Source organism: Urocitellus parryii, chromosome 5 (genome assembly GCF_045843805.1).
Source record: "Urocitellus parryii isolate mUroPar1 chromosome 5, mUroPar1.hap1, whole genome shotgun sequence".
Taxonomy (NCBI): domain Eukaryota; kingdom Metazoa; phylum Chordata; class Mammalia; order Rodentia; family Sciuridae; genus Urocitellus; species Urocitellus parryii.
In genome coordinates, this window is record NC_135535.1 from 88,923,722 (window position 1) to 88,946,875 (window position 23,154).

General features: G+C 33.9%; 1 protein-coding gene across 10 annotated transcripts in view; it reads left to right on the top strand.

Annotated features, from left to right (window-relative positions):
• The window catches only part of Abcc9 (ATP binding cassette subfamily C member 9), a 133,138-nt gene that overhangs the window by 12,500 nt on the left and 97,484 nt on the right, over positions 1-23,154 (top strand). For 7 of the 10 annotated variants that reach the window (XM_026392356.2, XM_026392359.2, XM_077798342.1 and 4 more), the window contains 8 exons: positions 3,089-3,210; positions 9,432-9,598; positions 10,543-10,785; positions 12,970-13,164; positions 15,218-15,370; positions 15,913-16,068; positions 17,927-18,061; positions 19,861-20,023. In XM_026392356.2, coding sequence (XP_026248141.1) covers positions 3,089-3,210; positions 9,432-9,598; positions 10,543-10,785; positions 12,970-13,164; positions 15,218-15,370; positions 15,913-16,068; positions 17,927-18,061; positions 19,861-20,023 — 1,334 coding nt within the window. The remainder of the gene's footprint in view (positions 1-3,088; positions 3,211-9,431; positions 9,599-10,542; positions 10,786-12,969; positions 13,165-15,217; positions 15,371-15,912; positions 16,069-17,926; positions 18,062-19,860; positions 20,024-23,154) is intronic. The other 3 variants (XM_077798344.1, XM_026392357.2, XM_077798345.1) reach the window with 1 other exon arrangement.

Consider the following 23,154-nt stretch of genomic DNA (forward strand, 5'->3'; position numbering starts at 1 on the left):
TTAACCACTGAGCTCAACCCCAGCCCAGAAAAAGATCCATTTTTAAAAGGAATTTTGTCCTTCTTATAAAAAAGTTTTTATTAGGCAATTGGAATAGAGTAAGTTGTATTTGTAAACTTGAACAAAATCTGGGTAAATATTTTTCTCAGAATAAAAGAAAATAAACTCCAATAATAGGAAAATTCTGGTTATGAAATTGTGCTTAATGGTATAACCTAAAGAATTGACATGAGAAGACCTTTAAAGGTTTTGAAAAGAAAGCCTCAAAAATCATTTTCCTCTTATCTAATATAACTTCCCCTGACATCTGTTTATGTTTCTCTGCTGCAGTTAACAAGAAATGAAAACTTCTAAGCTTTGGTCGCGGGGCCAACTATTTTTTAATGTTTTATGATGGTTCTTTGCAGATATGTGCGTGTTTTAATTTCTGATAAAAAGAAAAATCAGAGATTCTAATTTATGGCCTCCCCCAAAGCACTTAGAAGTTTAATTGGCTATTATTGTATGATAGCTATTCAAAACCCCTTTGTGTATTTGTATTGACAGAGCCAATTCTAATCTTCACTTTTTTTTTACTTCCTGAATATATAGTTTGACCCTACATGTTTTTATGTATATTATGAAATGGAAGAAAGATGAACCAAGTATGTTCTAAAACATTGACATTTTTTTGGTTCACCTTTCTTCCCAGCCGCATAGTTGACGTGCAGCTTTAGTCGGAGACAGAAAACTCGAGCCAAGTTGTTATTAGAAGGAGGTGCACTGATGGCAGAAATGTGTTTCGTAGTGGTAGTGATACCAGAGACCCAGCCTAAAAACAAATGGGCAAAAATACAACCTGGGTCTTGTGCTATCCTACTCCTTAGCTATAGATTCCTTCTACAATCCTTTGTGGCCAGGCTTCTTGAAGAGTTAATCATCCAGTGACTTCTTTTTTAATTTGTTCTAATTAATTATACATGACAGTAGACTGCATTTTGATACATCATCAATAAATGGAGTATAACTTCTCATTCTTCTGAGTATACATGATATAGAGTTACATCAATTGTGTGATCACCTATGCACATAGGTTAATAATGTCCTATTCATTTTACTATCATTCCTCCCCCCATATTCCCTCCCCTCCCTTAACTCCCCTCTGTCTAATCCAGAGTATCTCTAGCCACCCCCCTTATTGTGAATTAGCATCCACATGTCAGAGAAAACATTCAGCCTTTGGTTCTTTGGGATTTGCTTATTTTGCTTAGCATGATATTCTCCAGCCCCATCCACTTACCAAATGCCATAATTTCATTCTTCTTTAAGGCAGAGTAATATTCCATTGTGCATATATACCACATTTTCTTTACCCATTCATTTGTTGAAGGACACTTAGCTTGGTTCCACAGTTTGGCCATTGTGAATTGAGCTGCTGTAAACATTGATGTGGATGCATCACTGTAGTATGCTGATTTTAAGTCCTTTAAACTCTTCCAGTGACTTCTAAAAAAATTTACTTTGCCTTTTCTCTTTCTGTATCATGACTGACACTGCCAGATCATTCCTTCCCTTTGTCTTCTTTAAACAAAATCTTCATGAAATATTCATTACTTAAAATATAACAAATACTCATTATAATTTGTGAAACAAGTTATGCAAAGGCTTTCCTAATCAAATCTTTGATTTCTTTTTACTAATGCAATCTCTACATACATGTACCTATGAGACAATTTTCTTTGCATGATTATTAGACACATTCACAGTCTACACATCCCTACTGAAACTTGTTAGCTCCCTTTCTCCTATCTGCTTACCCTCTTAAGGTCCCTCTTCCAGGACTTTGACCTCTTGGTCAAACAGTCATCCACCCGGACACACTAGGATTTGTTTCTACCTCTTCATCTTCATCAGTCTCCAACACCAACACTCTTAAAGTCCTGTCCATTTTAACAAGTAACCTCTTCCAGATACATTGTTTTCTCCCTGTACTGCTGACAAAGCTTGAATCAGGCCTTCACCATTGATATCCTGGCCCCCTACCCATTGTTTATACTTTTAAAAGTGCCTGTCTATCATTTTTCCAATTGGGACATTTCTTTTTGTATTTTAGTCTTCCCTGTCAACTATAGCTCTTCAGAAATGATTTCCTTTCCTTTTCCTGCACTCTTGAACAGGTCACTCTCTTCTCTTGACCCATTCTGTGTACTAATATATTGAAGTAATTTGAGAAAAGTTAAATTTCTTACCATGTGGCAACATGGATGCAGAGTTGAGAGCTTTCTACCATGTACATCTGGGGTCCAGTCATCTCTCCCACACACCTGGAGCTTTTTATTGCCCTCAGAATGAACTAGTCTTCTTGCAGTTGTACTAAATTGTTTGCAATATGCTCTATCACATCTGGATACTACCAGGAACAGTCTTCCTCCCTTCTTTCTCTGGGCAGCAATTCTTCATTCTTAGGGTCTCAGTTAAAAAGTCACTTCCTTCACAAAGCTTTCTCTGATCCAGACACCAATGTTGTATCCTTATGGTCTCTGTCTGTGTTGCTACTAATGTCCCCCAAAGACTCTTTATAACTGGACTCTGTAGCTTACCTTATTGTTACTGCATTCCAGAACCAATACAGCATCTGGACACCAACAAATGCACATACGTTGAAAGAATTAATAAGAATAGAGAAATCCCTGAAGACCACAGAGTTTAGGAAAACTGTCAAAGGAATAAACATACTTTTCACATGCTTTAGAGTTCCAATTTAGTTGATTATTTTAATCATTGAATTATTTCAGCAGTTCTACCCAGCTGAAATATATTTTGTATAGGTCCCTATGTATTATAGTGGTCATATATTTGTTTTGTTGCAAGCATTTTTAGATATCATGTAACTGTGTTTATCCATGCCTCTGTGGTAGAATAAGTCCATTCAGCAGAATCATATCATACAAGATAGTCTTCCTTTCCACATTCTCTTAGCAATTATGATTGCATTCTATATTTTAAATAACTTATAGTTAAAAGTGAGTTTTAATGAAAAAATTGTAAACAAAATGAGAAACTCCAGAGCTGTCATCCTCAGACACTGACCCTGTGACTCTCTCCACAGACGACGAGAGTCCAGGCATCTCCACCTCTTCATGCCGGCAGTAATGGGATTCGTCGCCACTACGACATCAATAGTGTATTATCATAACATTGAAACATCAAATTTCCCTAAACTACTTTTAGGCAAGTATGATCAAGGATATTTTGTTGTTGTTGTTGGGTTCCCCCACCCCAAAAAGAGCTATATTCATTTTTCTTTTCCCACACAGTATACTGGGTGGAGAGTGGGAAGCATGAAAAAAACACTATAATTAATCCCTGTGTCTCCAGGACATTGAGTCTCCAATAATTGGTCTTTGGGGTGTGTCAGCATGTGGCAGGAAAAAAAAAAGTGGATACGTATGTTGGATCTGGGGCTCCCAGGAGTTGTACTCTAAGAATCAGAGAACTTACAAAGAGCTGCTCCCTGTGAACAAGTCGTCTCATCTAGTTCCACATGTTTCTGCTTGTGGCTTGGAGTTCTGTGGCATCTTTCAAAGGCTCCAGCCTTGCCCTGATGCTGTGGGAATGCCACATTTCTTGATGTATGGAAGTGCACCAGGAGTCTTTCTGCAGCAGAGCATGCTGAAGAGTAGGCTGTTCTGAGAAGCAGCTGCCTCCAAAGCCCAGCTTCTCTCATTTGCATTGGGTCTTAGATTGTCCAGTTAACCTCTCTCACCTTCTTGTCCTGTAGAAATCAGAGTCTGTCCAAAATGTTCCTAAGTTCATTTTTGACTTAGGCTAAAGTAATATAACACATTCTTTTTCTTTTATTTATTTATTTTCACAGGAAAATGCATTTTGACATATAGTACACAAGTGGAGCGCAACTTCTCATTCCTCTGGCTGTACATGGTTCAGAGTTATTCCACTAGTGTAATCATATATGTATTTAGGGTAATAAAGTCTTTCTCTTTCTAATGAGATGTATCCAATACTCTTTGCCTCATCTTTGTATTCCATGATATATATTTTCATGAAGAGAGACTAGATGAAAATATAGACCATGGATCATGGATGAGCTGCAGGGGCCCATGAGCCTCCTAAAGTTGTAGGGAGAATTGTGTGTTGGTATGAGTGAAGGCTTACAATTGCTTAAGGTCCACAGATCTCATTCAATTGTTATAATTTTTATATGATGAAAATGATGTCACTGCTGATATAAAAATTAGAAAAAGAAATGATTACAGTGTATTAACAGAGTCTTATTTATTTCTCCATAAGATATTAAAATTTAAAATTGGTGCATGGAAAATAATGATCATTTAATTCTATGCTGTGTCCCACTATATGATTGGACAAGAGTCATTTAATAAAAAAAGGTAGTCAGGGTTAAATGTTAACTTACATGTATTGTCAAAATCTGAATTATCTTAACAAAAAACTCCCCAGTATAAAATGACATGCAGACATTATTGCAGAAATCTGAACATGCTAAAAAGTGAAATTTACAGCTGGCGATAGCCAAGGTTTGGTGATCTTGGTTTATCTGATGTAGCCATGTTGGTGGGTGTATACTAGCAACATATTATGATTTTAATTTGCATTCCCCTGATAACTAATGATGTTGAACATCTTATGATGACTTTACTGGTCATTTGTTATCTTTGTGAGATCTCTATTATCTTTGTGAATTGACTACTGACATATTTTGTGTCTTTTAAAAATTAGGTTTCATTTTATCATTGAGTTGTAGGAGAACTTTGTATATACAGATATTAATATGTCATTGCATATGTGTTCTGAGAATATTTTCTTCCTAGTCTCTGGCGTTCAAATTAATTATTTAAAGGAGTCTTGATGAACAGATGTTTTAATTTTGATGTAGTATAATTTACCTTTTTTGATCTTATGTTCAGTTCCATGTCTTAAGAAATCTTAACTTTTCTCCTGCTTTCTTTTAGAAGTTTTATAGTTTCAAAATTTTTAGGACTATGAGCCACTTTAAATCCATTGTATATGTGGTATAAAGTAAGGTACCATGGTTCTTTTTGTTCCAAATGGATATTAAGATAGTTTTAGCAGCATTTGTGAGATAGGCTTCCCATTTACCATCATCTTGTTTGGATAGCTCTATTGAAAATCAAATAAAAAAAGAAAATCAAATCAAATGACTGTTTAAATATAATCTATTTCTTGACTCTATTTTCTATTCCTTTGATAAATTCATGGATTTTTTATGCCACTGCCATTCTGTGTTGATCACTGTAGCTTTAGAAGTCTTAAAGCCATCCATGTATTGTAAGTTATACAATTTTTTTCCTCCAAATATTGCTTTGGATATTCTGACTCCTTTGCATTTCTTTATATAGCATAGAATCAAGTTGACAATTTGTAAAAAAAAAAAAAAAAAGTCCTGGTGGGGTACTGATGGGAATGATATTGAATGCATAGAACAATTTGGGAGAGAACTGACATCTTGATGACATATCTAGTCTCACAATGTGTTCTTCATTTATTAAGATATTCTTTCATTTCCCTTAGCAATGCTTTGTAGTATTCAGTGTAGAGGTCTTTCATACCTTGTTAAATTTATTATTAGTTTTTTTCCTTGCTGCTATTGTAAATGGAATTATAGTTCAGATATTGCTTTCCAATTACTTCTATCATTGTATTAAAATATAGTTGATTTTGTGACTCAGTCTTGTATCTTACAATCTTGGAAATTCACTTATTACTTCTGGTTATTGCTTGTAGGCTTCTTAGGATTTTCTATAGTAACAAAAATGCCATCTGCAAATAGAGACACTTATACTTACTTCTTTTGGGGGTGTGTGGAGGGTGTTACTCAGGGGCACTCAACCATTGAGCCACATCCAGGGCCTTGTATTTTATTTAGACACAAGGTCTCATTGAGTTGCTTAATGCCTCACTGTTGCTGAGGCTGGCTTTGAATTTGTGGTCCTCCTGTCTCAGCCTCCCCAGCTGCTGGGATTACAGGCGTGTGCCACTGTGTCCAGTTATACTTACTTCTGTTCAAACTTTTTATGCTTTCTTTTTCTTTTTAAACTTTTTTTTTGCCATATTACTTAATAGAACCTTCAGTAAAAAAGTCAGATGGGCATGGTAAGAGTAAAATTTTTGTCTAGTTCCTGATTTTAGGGGAAAAATAGTTTTTAATAGTCGTGATGTTAATTATAAGCTTTTCATAGAAAAACTTCATCTGCTTAGTTTTCTATTTAGAGCTTTCTTTAACGGTTTAAAAAATTATCATAAGGAGGAGTTGAATTGTATTGAATTGTTTTCTCCATCCTTTGGGAAAATTGTACTGTTATTATGCTAAATTGTGCCTATATATTTTTCAAATGATAAATAATGCATTCCTGGGATTGATCACACATATTCATGATATATTATCGCATTTTTAGATTTTGCTAGATTTTATTTGTTAAGACTTTTTACATCTATGTGGTGAAGGATACTGATCTGTTATTTTCTTGTTAATATCTTTGTCAAGTTTTCATATGCTGGGTTATACTGGCTTCATAGATTGAATTGAAAAATATTATATATATTACATATATATTAAGATTTTTGTAATTTTATTTGTTTCTTAGATATTGAATGTAATCACTACTGAAGTTATGAGAGCCTGTGGTTTTAATTCCAAATTAATTAATTTATTACGTATAGACTTCTCAGAGTATCTTTTTTTTTTAATGTCAGTTTTGGTAAGTCAACTTTTAAAGAAAGTTTCAATTTATCTAAGCTTTTGGATATGTTGTCATAAAGTTGTTCATGATATTACCTAGTTATCCTTTTAACATATGTAGAATATATAGAAATAGGTCCTTTTTCATTCCTAATATCAGTCACTTATATTCTCCTTTTCTTGATCAATCTAGCTAGGAATGTACCAGTTTTCTTGATCCTTTCAAATAATCAATCTAGTTGATTGTATTGAATTTATTCCTTTTATCAATTATTTGTTTTCTGTTTTATTGCTTTCTGCTCTTAGCTTTATTTCTTTTTCATCTTTTTATTTATTTTGTTTATTGTTCTTCTTTCCCTAACTTTTAACATAGAAATGTCGGCCATTGATTTTGGCCCTTTTTCTCAAATACATCTCTAAAGCTATATACTTTTCTCTGTATCTTATTTTAGTTGCATTCCTTAATTTTAGAACATAGCGTATTTTCATGATAATTTAGTTAAAATATTTTCTAACTTGCCTGATGATTTCTTCTTCAACATATGGATTATTAGAATGTGTTTTTGAATTTCCAAATATTTGGAAACCACTAGGTACCTTATTGTGTGGAAGGATCCAAAGGTTACCCCCATTATCTCTTGCCTGGTGTTCCTTCCGTGTTGTGCTGTCCCCTTGAGTGGAACCTGTGCCCTGCCTCTAGATGATAGAGTAAGGCAAGGGTGAGAGTGCCACATCACTGTGCCTCTGTTGAGACTACAGCCTCACTCCACACCTGGATTGCAGCCCAATGACACTGTGAAGCAGAGAGCTAAGCCATGATTAGACTTATGACCCATGAGAACTGTGAGATAAGAAATGAATACTAGTTTAAGTTGCTAAGTTTGTTATAGTCCATTAAGGAGCAACAGAAAATTAATAGACTTATTATTTTGATTTTTAAAATTTAATTTCATTTTTATCAGAATGTGATCATATTTTATATGTTTTATTTTAAACTTGTTCTTATTTCTTGAGAGAGCGTATAGTCTGTTAACTAGTACTATATGCAATTAACATGAATGTATGTTTGGAAGATGTTGGGTACATTTTTATAATACCAAAAAGTAAATAATTTAATAAATAGCAAATAGTATAGGTGGTTGCTAGTGTTTGGATCTTCTGAGTCTTCATTAGGCTTATGCATATTTTTAATTGCTTTCTGAGAAACTGACCCTTTTATTATTATTAAAAATATGTTTGTTTTTAAGTTTTACTTTGATACAAATTTAGCTGTTCTAGGATTCTTATACTTATTGTTTTTTGTCATATTTTTTTCTATTGTTTATTTTCAATCTAATTTTTATAATATTTAAGGCAAATCTCTTCAGTCTGCATAATTTGGTCCATTTTCCCCGTAAATACATTCTATTTCTGTATTTTAAGCTAAAACAAGATATATGTTTGAGTTTGTATGCCAAAGCTCAATTATTTTTCAAAAAGGAAGTTGTAATCACCCTTAGCTTTTCTGGCTCTGATAATGTTGTCCATACTGGATTATCTTATGTGTGCTTTAGATTTCCTTTTATCCCATATTCATTTGTACTGATCTTATTTAAAGGTCAATGTAGATTGAATCCTTGCCAACATGTCTCTAGGAATGTCACTGCTTCTAACTCATATTTGTTGAAAAATGTTGGCTATGTTTATGAGTTGGTGTAGATTCCTGCCTTTCTGGCCTGACTACTTGAGGTCTGGGTTTGCTTCGTTAGATCCTTGTTCTTTGCGTTTGTGTAGGGTATGGTGTTTTAAACTATCTGGGTGAAATGAGTCATTTATGCTGGCATGCTGGTCTGTAAAGCAGAAACTCTATTCAGTAGCTACATAACCATGGTAATTCCAGGGAAATAGCAATGGACATATTTATGGGAACTAAAACACACTTACCTATTGGATAACTAACATAGACACCAACTTGTGAATTCTTCACAAGATCAGGGCTCTTAGAAAACAAGGCCAGACATAAAACCACTACGTCTCTTTACAAGCTTCTTTATGACTTACCATCTGTCACATATGACCAGAATGGAAGTCTTCAACATTTTTGAGTTATTTTTAGATGTTCATGGATTAGAACAATTAATATTATTATTAAAATACCCAACACAATTTACAGTTCAATGTAATCTCCATCAAAATACCAATGATATTCTTCAGAACTAAAATTCATGTAGAAGCACAAAAGACACCAAGTGATGTTAAGTTAAAAAAACTAAGCAGGAGATATTAACACTGTGTGGCTTCAATATATACTACAAAGCTATAGTCATCAAAATAGCATGATGTTAACATAAAAACAGACACAGAGGCTAATAGTACAGAATAGTGAGGTTGGAAATAACCCCGCATATTTCCAACCAACTGAATCTAGACAGAGACTCCAATACATATATTGGAGAAAGAATAACCTCTTCAATAAATGGTTCTGGGAAAACTGGATATTCACATGTAGAAGATTAAAACTTTCACTCCATATCATAGTTTTGATTCAAAATCCCCAAAGCACATTAAAACATACACTTCTTTCTTATTAAATAAAATTATGTGCACATAGAATACTTAAAATTGTCATTGCTATTATAAAACATTTTATTTTATTGAAATGTTAGTCAAGTTTTTAAAAATATCAGGAAAAATTGCATCTTTTCTTTTTTTTTTTTTCCTTCTATTTCTGCAGCCTTATTCCTGTATTGGGTAATGGCCTTTATTACAAAAACAATAAAATTGGTCAAGTATTGGCAGTCTGGGTGGGGAGTATCAGACCTGCGTTTCTGCATCACTGGCATGATGGTCATCTTGAATGGGCTTCTGATGGCTGTGGAGATCAATGTCATTCGGGTCAGAGTAAGTATCTAATAATATGAGTTTACTTATTGTGATGCAGGGCCTCAACAATAGAGGTTAAGTCAGCCAGCAGTTATTAGTATTTAAGATGATAAACAAGTGTGTATGATCTGCATTTGTAAATATAAAGTTAAACTCATCACCAACCATCAGGATATTAAAGTTTCAGACATCTCAGTATGACCTCAGAATCTATACAGGTGTTGACTGTGTGCCTTTCCTATGCCAAACGTTAAACTCACTTCCTATTATAGATGACCTTTTCCCCATCATCGGTGATTAGTCCTAAACACAAAATATTGTATTCTAGAAATTTGTAATTGAAAAGAAAGTAGTTTTATCCTTTGTGCCCATTTCAACTGATGAAGCTTCTATGGTGATAACTTTAGGTATATATCCAAAGTAATGTGGTCAAAACTCATACTCGGCCTATAATTACAAATCTGTTGTCCTTTCCACTATCTAATGTTAGTTATGTTGTGTGAGATACTACTGACTGACTTTTCCATATTCATTTTCTATTAGAGAACTCTGAATTTGCTTTGAGTGGACAGTTCTGAGTGCTGCAGCGAATGTGGAGACCATCCAGTTAATAGATCACAGTTCAACAGAGCAACTCAACAATGGTGTTGATAGCACATTTTAAAATATTACTAATATAAAAATCTTAATGAAGGTGATGCTATCAAAGATAATGAAAGATAGGTTCTTTTAAAAGGCTACTTGATTTTTTTTTTTTTTTTTACAATTCTGGCATTTAACTAGTTAGTGAAAACAAAAAGGAAATATTTCAAAGAGTATTTCAGAAAGGGATGAAAAAAGTTATTAAAATATAAAATTTGGTGGCCTAGAATGAAAACATAGAAAAGGTTAAAATTAAATTTTTAATATATATAAAAAAAAATTGGGCTCACGTTACACTGTGGAATTCTTCTTGGCCACAGAGGTATGTATTCTTCATGAACCCTCAGAAAGTCAAGCCTCCTGAAGACCTCCAGGATCTGGGTGTGAGATTTCTTCAGCCATTTGTGAATTTGCTATCAAAAGCGACATACTGGTGGATGAACACCCTTATCATATCTGCACATAAAAAGCCTATTGATCTGAAGGCCATTGGAAAATTGCCAATAGCAATGAGGGCAGTAACAAATTATGTTTGCCTGAAAGATGCATATGAAGAACAAAAGGTAACTGCATGTCCATAATTATAGAGAATTGAATTAAATATAAAAGTGCAAAGCTTAGATAATACCCATGGTTAAGGAAGAGTAGATTTCCTCCATCTGTCTTGCTCAGTGGTTTTGAGTCATCTTAATTGGATCACTGAGGGAAGACTAGAAGAGCCAGTGAAATATAGGTATGTTATTTGCTCAGCCAGCACGTGAGGAAGGACTGAGAGCAGTGTCTTTTCTCTGGGACCTATGACCAAGTGGAAACTAAAAATTAAGTTCAATGAACTGTACAATTAATCTGTTGTACCACATCATATTTATAACTCATGGGATTTTTATTGTCTTTTCTCAAGCATCTTGTGAATAATTTTGTAATATATAGGTAAAATAGATCATATTCACTAGTAACTACTTTTAAGAAATTAAAATTCTTAAACTAATTATCAACTAAAATTTATATTCTGTAGTCTCAACTAGGGAGACTAAATTAAAGGGTGTCACCTACTTATTCCATGTATCATCTCGTATGTCTCCTAAAATTTTATTTCTTCTAATACTTTCCTTGTGCTTTAATAATTGTTTTAAAAATTTAAAGATAAGAGAGAGTCTTTGGATATATATATATATATATATATATATATATATATATATATACATATACACACACACATACACACACACACTTGTGTGTGTGTATCTATCTATATCTATAATTATATCTCTCTATATATATCCAAATTCTTCACTTTGCTTTATAAGGCAGATAGCAACCTGGAACCATGGATAGGCTGGGGTCTGTGTAGGCCTCCATATGGATATTTTCAATTTGACTGGTTATCAATCTGAATAGTCATGTGTGCTACCCACAGTTGTCAATATGGTATATATTGCAACCATTACAAATATCAGGGTCACTTAAAATATTAGTATTCCCAACATCACTGGAAGAGATTAGGTTAGAGTGAATCAATTAAAGAGTTTTTGGCTACTCTAAATCAAGACCAACAAAGCATTTATGGTAAATGATGAAAATGACCTCTTGTGTCAGAAATCTATTATGAAATTATCATTGCAGGAAATGATTACTACAAATGAACCTGAGTCATTTCTCTGGTTTTACCTCTGGGGGAAAGTATTGCATCAAAACTTCTCTGCTAGGAGTTGGAGTTGTGGCTCAGTGGCAGAGCTCTTGCCTAGCCATGTATGAGGCACTGGGTTTGATTCTCAGTACCACATAAAAATAAATAAATAAAATAAAGGTATTTTGTCCATCTATAACTAAAAACATTTAAAAAAACTTCTCTGCTAGAGAAAAAATTTACAATATAAACTAAGAATAGTTTAAGTTTTCTGTGTGTTCTCTACAACATAGACTAGCTTGAACTTGGTGTGTTAATGTCTTGCATCAACAAGATTAAGAAAATAATCAGATTATTCATTCAGAGGGGAATTGGATAGGAAACACAACTGAATTCTGTTTTATTGAGTTGGTTTCTTTGCCACAGTGGAAAAACTTTGTCCACCTCTTTATCAAGACAACTATCAATAGTTATTGTGATGTTTCAGGTCTTAGCATCTTTACAGTCAGCAACTGTAGATTTGTGAAGCCTTGAGTTAATGTAAGCATATATGCCATTCCTCACTTGGCATTTCTTTGATACTTGGCAACCAGAAGCCTACCATAATTTTTTAAAGTATTGGCAACCATTCATGAGGAAGGGGAAAATCTGGAGGAGAAACAAAGTTGAGGTTGGGTAATCTGAATGTGATAGGTAGATCATTACTTATGATCAAGTAATTTCAGAAATATTGACTAGTTTTTCAATAACCTTGATCCTGGTACTTTACAACATTCATGTCAGATGTGTATTTTCCAAATCAAAGGGAATTAAAAATAAATTTGGCCTTAAGAATTTTGTGTTTTCTTTTAACAAGTAAAAATAATACAGAGTCTCAGAAAATCTAGCCTGTGTATTTTTTATTCTATTTCATTAAAGTGCATTAAGTAACTACTATTTGCATGAAATTGCTATATATTATTAAAGGATACAAAATTATGCATGCTGTAATGAAATTTATACATTTGTTTTCAAGTCATTAAAATATCGTTGGAATTAATCAAAAGGAATTTATAGTTGCTGGATGACATTAATCACTACCCTAGGTGATTTCATTTTGTTTTCTTGGCTTTTCTTTCAGAAGAAAGTAGCAGATCATCCAAATCGAACTCCATCTATATGGCTTGCAATGTACAGAGCTTTTGGGCGGCCAATTCTACTGAGTAGCACGTTTCGTTATCTGGCTGATCTGCTGGGTTTTGCTGGACCTCTCTGTATTTCTGGAATAGTACAGCGTGTGAATGAAACTCAGAATATGACAAATAACACAACAGGTGTAAGTTCATGATGCTTTTGAAAAGAAACATATTGTTGACAGTTTTCACTTTAATTATCACTTAAAATTTTTTTTAGTTATTGATTAACCTTTATTTTTATTCGTTTATATCCAGTGTTGAGAATCAGACCCAGTGCCTCATACATTCGAGGCAAGTGCTCTACCACTGAGCCACAACCTCAGCCCTAACTGTCACTTTCTATCAATGCAGTTTTATGAATAATTCAAACAGACTTATTTACAGAGAACTGAAATAAAAAAATAGTAATTCTTGTAGAGAAAAGCATGTGCTCATTCAATGTATCTGTCCAAAAACTTATTTCTCAGATTCAGAGCTGGTAGATAGTTAATAAGCATCTCTCATGCGCTAGTAACGCTGAGCAGAGATTTTTATATTGATTATTTTATCTTTATGGCAATTTTTAAGAATTTTCAAAGTCATGTTTTAAAAAGCCTGTGACCAATAATATTTGCAATGCAGTTTGTAATAGTCTATATTTATGTAATGAAAGCTGTCACATCATTTCACAATGATCGAAACAAGTCTTATGATATTTTATTAGGTATTTTTCTACTGTTTGGGTGATCATATGATATAAAATGCTATGTGTGTTCTGTTATAAATACATAATTTAAAATTTTCTATTCTTCAGAAAGTGCACTATGAACTTCCTGGGTTGTTTTTAAAGATAAGATTCAACTTCCCCAGTTTCACAGATAGAAACTCTAGTTCAGGTGGATTGGCTTTCCTTTTCCATTTTCTCAGTCCTTTTTCTTCACCTATTAAAATTTTATGTGTTATCAAAGCCTACATTGAATGCTGCCTCCTCAGCAAAGCCTTCTCTGTTTGTTTTTGTTGGAATTGGACTCTTCCTGTTGGCAATGACTACATAAGCTGTTCATAAGGAAGCACATTACTGTGGATACTTATCCTTCTGAATCATAAGATCTTTAAGCAGGACTGTGAACTCTTCATACTTGTGCACACAATGGTTAGCCCAGATCTTTGATATGTCAGTGTCCAATTATTATTAAAATGAATCAGATATTTCTAACATTAAATACTTCTGTGATGTTTTGTGCCCACTTAGCTTAATGACATGCAGATATCTCAATTCCTCCCTTTTTCCTTACATGCATTAGCCATGTTGATTTTCTGAGATGGAACAGAACTTGTGTATTTTTATATATCCCCAAGACATATGAGGAATGGACCAGAAGTAGAATTTTATTAGCTCTCAATCATAAAAAGTGACAAGTGTCTTCATTACTAAAATTACTTTATCAAGTGTTATCTTTCCTTCTCTTCTAACAAGTTGCCACATGCTATTGTTACAAACAAAATCAATCTGTTTTGTATATCCAAATGGTGAATTCAGTTATATTTCCACTAAAACAATTTTTCTTAAGTTATGCTTTGTCTCTGGAAGTGTTGCATGGGTGAAATCAATAGTCAAATTGCTTACTTTATAATATATGGTTTGTTAATATAAATTAAGATATATGGAAATTAGAAAAAATGCTATATATTATTAAAGTAATACAATTTACAGGAATTATATTTTTGTACCATTGGTCTTGCTGACTAGTTATCAGTTTTGTGATTTCTACTTTTTTTTCTTCCATGTTTTTTATCGGTGCATTATAATTGTACAAAATGATGAGATTTGTTGTTGTGGTTTCTACATTTAAATTAGATTCTAAATTAATGTTTTTTTTTCACTACTACCCATTTAACTAATGAAAAATACATCTTTGCAAGAAATGAACTCAAAATTTTTTGAAATTAAAAGTTACCTTTTATTCCATAGTTAGGCATTGCAAGCAGTCTTAATAATCAACTAGGGATTTTGTGCATTGAATTAGTTTATATTTGGGTCTTTAGTTATTAGGGGGAAAGCAATACTTGCCTTATTGTGGCTTATTTATTAGCTGCATTATAAGCATTGAGTTTTCATATAGAAAAGTTATGTGTCCTTTTAAAAATTTAAAATATACAACTGATAGATGAAAGGACTCATTTTAATTTTTTCTTTCTTTCTCGTGGGACAAGATTTCAGAAACCCTCTCATCAAAAGAATTTCTTGAAAATGCTTATGTTCTAGCAGTTCTTCTCTTCTTGGCCCTTATTCTGCAAAGGACATTTCTTCAGGCTTCCTACTATGTGACCATAGAGACAGGCATTAATCTTCGTGGAGCTCTGCTGGTATGTACAGGATTTGGTGATTTTTGTTTCTTGAAAATTCCATGCACCAGCCAGTAATAGACACAGTAGTAGCTTCAGTTTTTATTTATTTATTTTCATTTTGTTTTCGCTTTTATATTGCAGCAACAAACATTTCTAAGATCTACTTACTGAAAAAAGAGCTAATTTTAAAAAACCATTGAATTTTTAAAAATTTTAAATTTTAAAAATTAAAAATTAAAATGTTATTTAAAATTACATCAAGAAGAATACTTAGAAACCTTGCACTTACTTTTTACTATTGCTAATTGCGCTTGAGCTTAGGTTTAAATTTGAGTATATATTTTGATTATTTGCTAGAAAAAATGTTTATATTTAATTGAGGACAAAAAGGAACTATACTAAAAAGGAAATTGTGGTTGATTTAAGAAACTGTTCATAGAGAATATTTTTTTACCCTTTCTCTCAAAAAAATCAAAATTGTTTTATTTTCCAATGAAAGTAAATAATTATGATATTGATTTTAAGTTTAGGGTTTCATGTGAATTTTTTTTTTCTTGTAGGCCATGATATACAATAAAATCCTTAGGCTGTCTACATCTAACTTATCCATGGGTGAGATGACTCTGGGACAGATCAATAACTTGGTTGCTATCGAAACCAATCAACTCATGTGGTTCTTATTCCTGTGTCCCAACCTATGGGCTATGCCTGTCCAGGTAAATTATCATAAGTAAGATTCTCATTTGCAGTAGAAAGAAAACAGAAGGAGCATCAGTCAATATTTAAGTAGATAAAGGTTATAATTTTTGCATGTGCTTGATGTTATTATATTCTTTTTGTAGACAAGGAAGCTGAGACTCAAAAATGTTATGGTACAGGTTAAGAAAGTGGAATTTGGAATTATACTGCTTAGGTTCAAACATCTGTTCCACCCCACATTTGCCCAAGTGCTTATCCCTTCAAAAGTGTTACTTCCCTTAACTCTACAATGGAGGTAATAAACATACTTGCCTCATAGATTTGTAGGAATTGTCAAGTTGAAATAATTTGACATATGTAAAGCATTTAGCAATGATACCTAGCATTTTGAGGGCACTTAGTAATTGTTATTTGTGCCGTTGCCCAAATTCATGCAAGTCACAGAGCCAAGATTTGACCCCTTTCATTTTGACAAATTCTCTAATAGCATTTATAAATTATAGCAATTTCTTTACTCCATTCCATGGTTTTGTTAGCTAGTATATTATGAAATGTCAAATTTTATAAGATGGTAGAAACACTGAGAAGCTGGAGGACTGTTTCGAATGTAAAATAGCATTTTCATGAAGACACATGATTATTATCCAATGGGGTAAAAATAACAGAAGAAATAAATTCAGCTTTTTCTTTGCTGTCACAATGGATATTTATACTAAATTTTGCATCCTGTATATGGAGCTTATACTGTGGATCTCATTAGATGTTACCTATCATATGTCCTTGTGCACTATTCCTAATAAAGAATATATGATAATTTTAAAAATTACTATTTGCATTTTTAATTCTTAATAGAAAGTCAAGTCAAATAAAAACATGCACATATTGCCTGTTACAAAAGTAAGATAAAGATATATTTTGTCTCATTTTATTAGGTAGCTGACTATACGGTATAATTTAAAGTGCACCAAAAATCCCAGATTGCACCAAATGATTATATCTTGGGTGATCTTAAGGAATATTTCGTTTGATTGGAATTCCCCAAATACCTAATTGATTATGTGTTGTGAAATTGCCACCAGAAAGCTGTTGTCACTGGCACACATGCATAGATTGAATGTTTGAATTGCATATATATGTTGCATCAGTTGACATTTTTGAGCTATGATAATGGAGCTGCTAAAAAAAAAAAATCAGGGGGAAGAAGAGAGCAGGGTTAAATCCCGAGTCTTCAAAGGAAAAAGAAGACAGTGGCAAACCAGAGAAGGTAGGCATGAATAGTTCAACCTTGAGTTTGGGGAAACATTTAGAAAGAGAAGTGAGTGAGATAAGATGGGGCACCAACGGAGGATTCTTAACAGTTTCAGTTAGTCTCAGTCTTCTTGACATCAAGTGACTTTTTGTATCATTAAGCAAGTGAGAAGCTTAATGATCTATACAGAATCATCGTATACTCACTTATGATGCTGTCCCCTACTTCCCATTCCCATTGCTTTGAAAAGCTAGGACAATCCCCAAAGAATATGGAATGGCAAATTTATGGTGAGTGTCAGCATTTCTGAAATTGTTTTTCATGTTCCTTTAAAAATTTAAGACTATTTTATAAGGTCAGAAGCATCATGGGGCCACTCTGCAACTTCATGCAATAAGTTGGTTTGACACCAATTTTACAAATCATCATACTAAAAATAAATTCTTAGTACTTAGCCTTCCCCAAATAAATCATAGTAAAACCCAACTGTCACAGTTGAGTTGACTTCCAAATAAACTTAATATGATAATTAAGAAATACTATATTTTCACTAAAAATATTTCCTTTCATGCAGTGGCTCCCACAGCTCCATTCATTTTCCATTTTCCATATGTTTTTCTTCCTAGATCATAATGGGAGTGATCCTGCTCTATAATTTACTTGGATCAAGTGCATTGGTTGGTGCAGCTGTCATTGTGCTGCTTGCGCCAATTCAGTACTTCATCGCTACAAAGTTGGCAGAGGCTCAGAAGAGCACTCTTGTAAGTATCATCTTTTGGAAAATTTATTAGGAAAATCTAGTAGTGCTGTTTTATTTTTATAATATAGGAAGTTAATGCATACCACTTGGGATAATTTAGAAATGATTGTATTTCATTTCATTTGTTAGGCAACAAATGTGTACTTTATATGTTGGAAAAACAATTTTTTAAAGTGAGATGGAAATTTGAAGAGTTGATTGTCTTTGACTCAAGATACCAGAATCACATACACACACACACAAATCTTGATCTTTTTAAGGACCACGAAGTGATGAAGCTTTAGATCTGCTATCACTTGTCCAAGAATATTCTTAAGAATGCTTTGAGACCTTTGGATGTCTGTTACTCATGTGGAATCAATAGACAAGTGAAGGGTGGGATTTGGTGCTTCTGAAATTGAATTTCCTTCGGGTTGATTCACACCATGTGCTGACCTATGGGGTTACGTGGAAATGTTTTAGTGGCAGGGGAGAACATTTGTGGTCAACTTGGTGAACAAGGAAAAGCCCAATTATTGACCCACTCTGGCTTCAATTTGCCATGCGATCTCTTTGAGTAAGAATTAGTTTCTTTTGAAAAAATATTTGCAAATAATAAAATTGTTGACAGCATGTTTAGAAGTGAAGTTTGATTAAACATGAGCAAGACTGTGTTAATCAGGTGTGAAATGTAGAGATGCAGCTGCTGATGGAATCCTTTCTCAAGCTGGTGTTTCCACTATGACAAGCAAGCTGTGTGCCACGCTCATGGATTTTATCACTTGTTTTTCTGCTGCTTCTGGTGAGGTTACTCATTATTTCTGTCTAAGCCATCTGCTCTTTTTATTTGAGCACACAAATATAGAAAGGTGTGGAATTGGACCTAAGCGTAGATATGACTATACTCAAACATCTGTCTTTCATTTAGTTGTTTATACCATATTCCTTCACTCATTTAACAATCATTTAATAGGCATTCAAGACCCTGTGGAGACAAAAAGATGATCAGAACACAGCCCATTTCCTACCTTTGCTTTTTCCTATCTGCCTTTTGGCCCCTCCACTATCCCTTTGGATAGTTGATAGGTCAAATTGTACCTTGCTAGAAATTCTACACCCACTCTTTGGTGGTGGAGGGAGCTCAACAGCTGATTAAATTTGGGCATTGGTATCTGCTGAAAATCTCTCTATAATTAATCCCAGTTGTTAGTAGCCGGGGAATCTAATTTAGACTTTAAACAAAAGCTTACAAAGAAGCATGAAGAAATTCCTGAAGTTAAAGACAATAGATTTGGTTTCCATAACCGTATGCTGAAGTTGTAATGTGAATGTCCACATCATTGTACCCTCACATCCCCAAATAAGAAGCAATCTAACTATTCCTAAATTCATTGTTTTTTTTTCTTGTATGTGTGAATGATAGAGTTGAAGAGAGAACAGAATAGTTTAGATGTTGGGAGCCTTTGTAAGTTTATTCATCATTTCTCAACATGTGTGTCAATGTTTTCTGCAGATATTATTCAAGGAAATCATATGAAACCCCAAAATTTCTTTTAATATAGTCTCAAGAAACAGAGACAGACATGTTTTTAGGTGGAGAGAAATTTTGAGGCCATCTCGTTAAACTCTTTCTTCAACAGTCTCCTCAAGTTGAAAAGACTGAAACCCAGAGAAAATTAACTACTTCTGGGAATTTCATAGCCTCATGAGTGGCAGAGATGGTCAGAAATTGAGACCTCCTCAATCTGTGTACACTATTTAGTCCTGCCTTTCTGAATTACGTGGATGAATTGCATTTTACTTTATTCCTCTGTTTTATAGGATTATTCCACTGAAAGACTCAAGAAAACGAATGAAATAATGAAAGGCATCAAGCTTCTCAAGTTGTATGCCTGGGAACACATCTTCTGCAAAAGTGTGGAAGAAACAAGAATGAAAGAATTGTCTAGTCTCAAAACCTTTGCACTTTATACATCACTCTCCAGTAAGTTGCTGTGGCTCTAAGAACCAGTGATGGGAAAAGTGATCAACGAACACAGTCTCCTCAGTTTCCATTACAATCAGTGAAACATTCTAGGCATTAAAGGAAGCCTGTGTATCTTCGAGGAGGCATGTGCTGTTCAGTAGCCCCTACCCATACGAAGCTGTTCACATTTAAATTAAAGACCAGGGCAAACACAAGGTTAGAGTCAAGTAGAACTGATTTTGATTCCTTGTAGTTTGTGTGTCCTGGGCCATTTTACTTTACACACTGAAATCCTTGGTTTCTTCCTCTGTGACATGAGGAAGGTGATGTTATTAGGACCTATGATTAAGACCTCTTATCAGTAAAATTGGTATGGCAAAACTGGTTTTCAGTAAACATTTCTGTAAGTTGATTTGACTACACTACTATTGCTATTTTTAGACCCAAAGATGCTTTGAAATTATCTACAAGATTTTTTTTATCTCTTTGAGAGCTTATGATATGTTTTCTTGAAGACTGTCCTTAAAATACCATTTTTCAAAATTGAGGGGAAAACTATCATTTTCAAGCAAAAGAAGTCAAACTTCATTCACATAAAACTCTTTTTTCCAATGCATTTCAAGAATTTTTAAATACAATGTTTTGTTCTCAAAGTATGATGCAGCACTCTCAAAAATAATGGGCTCATGTTAGTACAATTTACCAAACTTAGACTATCTCTGCTAATATTTTATTTGTGAGTCAGTTTTGCTCATCCCCATTTTCCCCAAAGACCTTTGACAACTGAAAATTTGGAAATTTACATGTTGTTTTTTCTTGAATTATAAATGTCTTCAGATCTTAGAGATGATGCATGCTTCTTTGTGAAATAGGTTTATTGAAATTATCGAGTGTACACTCTATTATAGGCCCTGTGTCAAGTGCTTTGTATTCATATAAACACTGGTAATGGCCTAGTGCTCAGTAGCCCATGTTCAGTTTCCTCATCTAAAAATTGGTGTAATATTAATACCTGCATCATAAGAATGTTGTGAGAACCAAATAAAGCCATAATGTGACACTGCTTAGGAAACGTTAAAGTGTTAGATGGATATTATTCGTAGAGCACCAGGCAAAGACCTTTTAAAAAGAAAGAAAGAAAAAGAAAAAAAACTGACAGTGTAGGATACTGGATACTTTTGGGTCCTTTAGGGCAACTTGACTTGAAATCACATCCAGACTTAGCAAACTGGCAGCTATCCAATCTTGGTCTGTTGCTTGGTGAAGCCTCAGTTTTCTCAATGATAAACTAGGATGTATTAATTCTTTCTTGGGGAATTAAATATGGTAGTATGTGTATAGTGTTTAGAAATGGTATCTGCAAGTATTAAAAAGCAAAGTTAAACAGAACAAATACTAGTAGAACTAAAGATCCATTTCTACTTGTACAATCAGTGCTTTTCTTGCTTGAAACACTAATTGAAGGGGAAAGAAACTGTTGAACAATTTTGTAGTCTCCATTGCCAAAGGTTCACATGCTATTTATGTGTTTAATTCATTGACAAAGGCAAAGAAGACTCTATTTTTCTCTTTCCACTTTGATACAGTTTTATAAGGAGAAGTAGAAAGAAGATGAAGATTTTTGACCAGAAAGATCTGAGTTTTATTCCAAACTCCGTCAGCTCTTAGTTTAGAATCATGCACGTGACTTTTCCTAAGCTATTTCCTCATTATTGTGAATTGTCATTGCAGACATTAAATATGAGAATGGAGAGAGAGAGAATTTTTTAATATTTATTTTTTGGCAGACAAAACATCTTTGTTTGTATGTGGTGCTGAGGATCGAACCCAGGCTGCACGCATGCCAGGCAAGCGCCCTACCGCTTGAGCCACAAATATGAGAATGGGGCCGGACACATTGGTGCATGCCTGTGATCCTAGTGACTTGGAAGGCTGAGGGAGGAGGATCAGAAATTCAAAGTCAGTCTCAGCAACTGCAAGGCACTAAGCAACTCAGTGAGACCCTGTCTCTAAATAAAATACAAAATAGAGCTGGGGATGTGGCTCAGTGGTTGAGTCCTTGAGTTCAATCCCTAATACCAAAAAAAAAAAAAAAAAAGAAAAGAAAAGAAAAAGAAAAAATGAGAATAGGTGTAAAATGACAATCACACCTTAGTTATTGGGAATTGTTTAAATTATAGCAGAGCAAAGTGGTGCCAAGCATAACACTGGGCCACCAGACTGCATGGGTTCAAATCCCAGCCTTGCCGCCATGAACTTATCCTCATCTACATAATGAGACACTAAGGTACCTGCTGCCTGTACCTTGGACAGATTGCTGTCTCAGAAGTTATCAGAAAAATGTTAGATATTTCTCACTCTTTCCCATGAGGAAATTATTTAAAGATGCAGAATTTAAATTAACTCAAAATAATAAGGAAGGTAAAAGAAATAGACTTAGAAATAGGGTAGCAGTAGAGAAAGAAGACTGAGGCAGAACCGTGGCTCCTTGTCTGTGCTAATATGAAACTCGGGTCAGTGTTAGAATCCTAAGTACTGCACAACAACTTATATTTGATAACTAATTTCAGGTTATACTTGAACCTGCAAAAGCAGTGTGATTCTGCTCTGTACAGTGGAAGGGACAGTTCATGAGCTAGGATGCTTTATTTTAAACCAAATCTTCTTCTCTTGAAAAATTGAATTGTAACACTCACTATGCCATTGCCTGGCTCTGTGACACTTCACTTAATCTTTTGGACCCTTGGACCCTAAAATTCTATGGCTTATGAACAATATCACCATAAATCACCAACTTGGCATTTTTATTTTTATTTATTTTTCTTAAAATATTTTTGACACAACACCTTCATTTTATTTATTTATCTTTATGTGGTGCTGAGGATCGAACTCAGTGCCTCACACATGCTAGGCAAGTGCTCTACCGCTGAGCCACAACCCCGGCCCAGGCATTTTTATTTTTACAATGACTTTCAAATGCTAGTATTTTAGCCTAAAATATGAGTTTTCCTTGTTTAAATTATACATACCATGCTCATCAATGATAATGGCATATTTTCTGGAGAGAGATTTAAATAAGCAGAAGGTCTAAGATATGGAGTTAGTTTATTTACTGAAAGATACATAAATAAAATTAATATCACTACTGG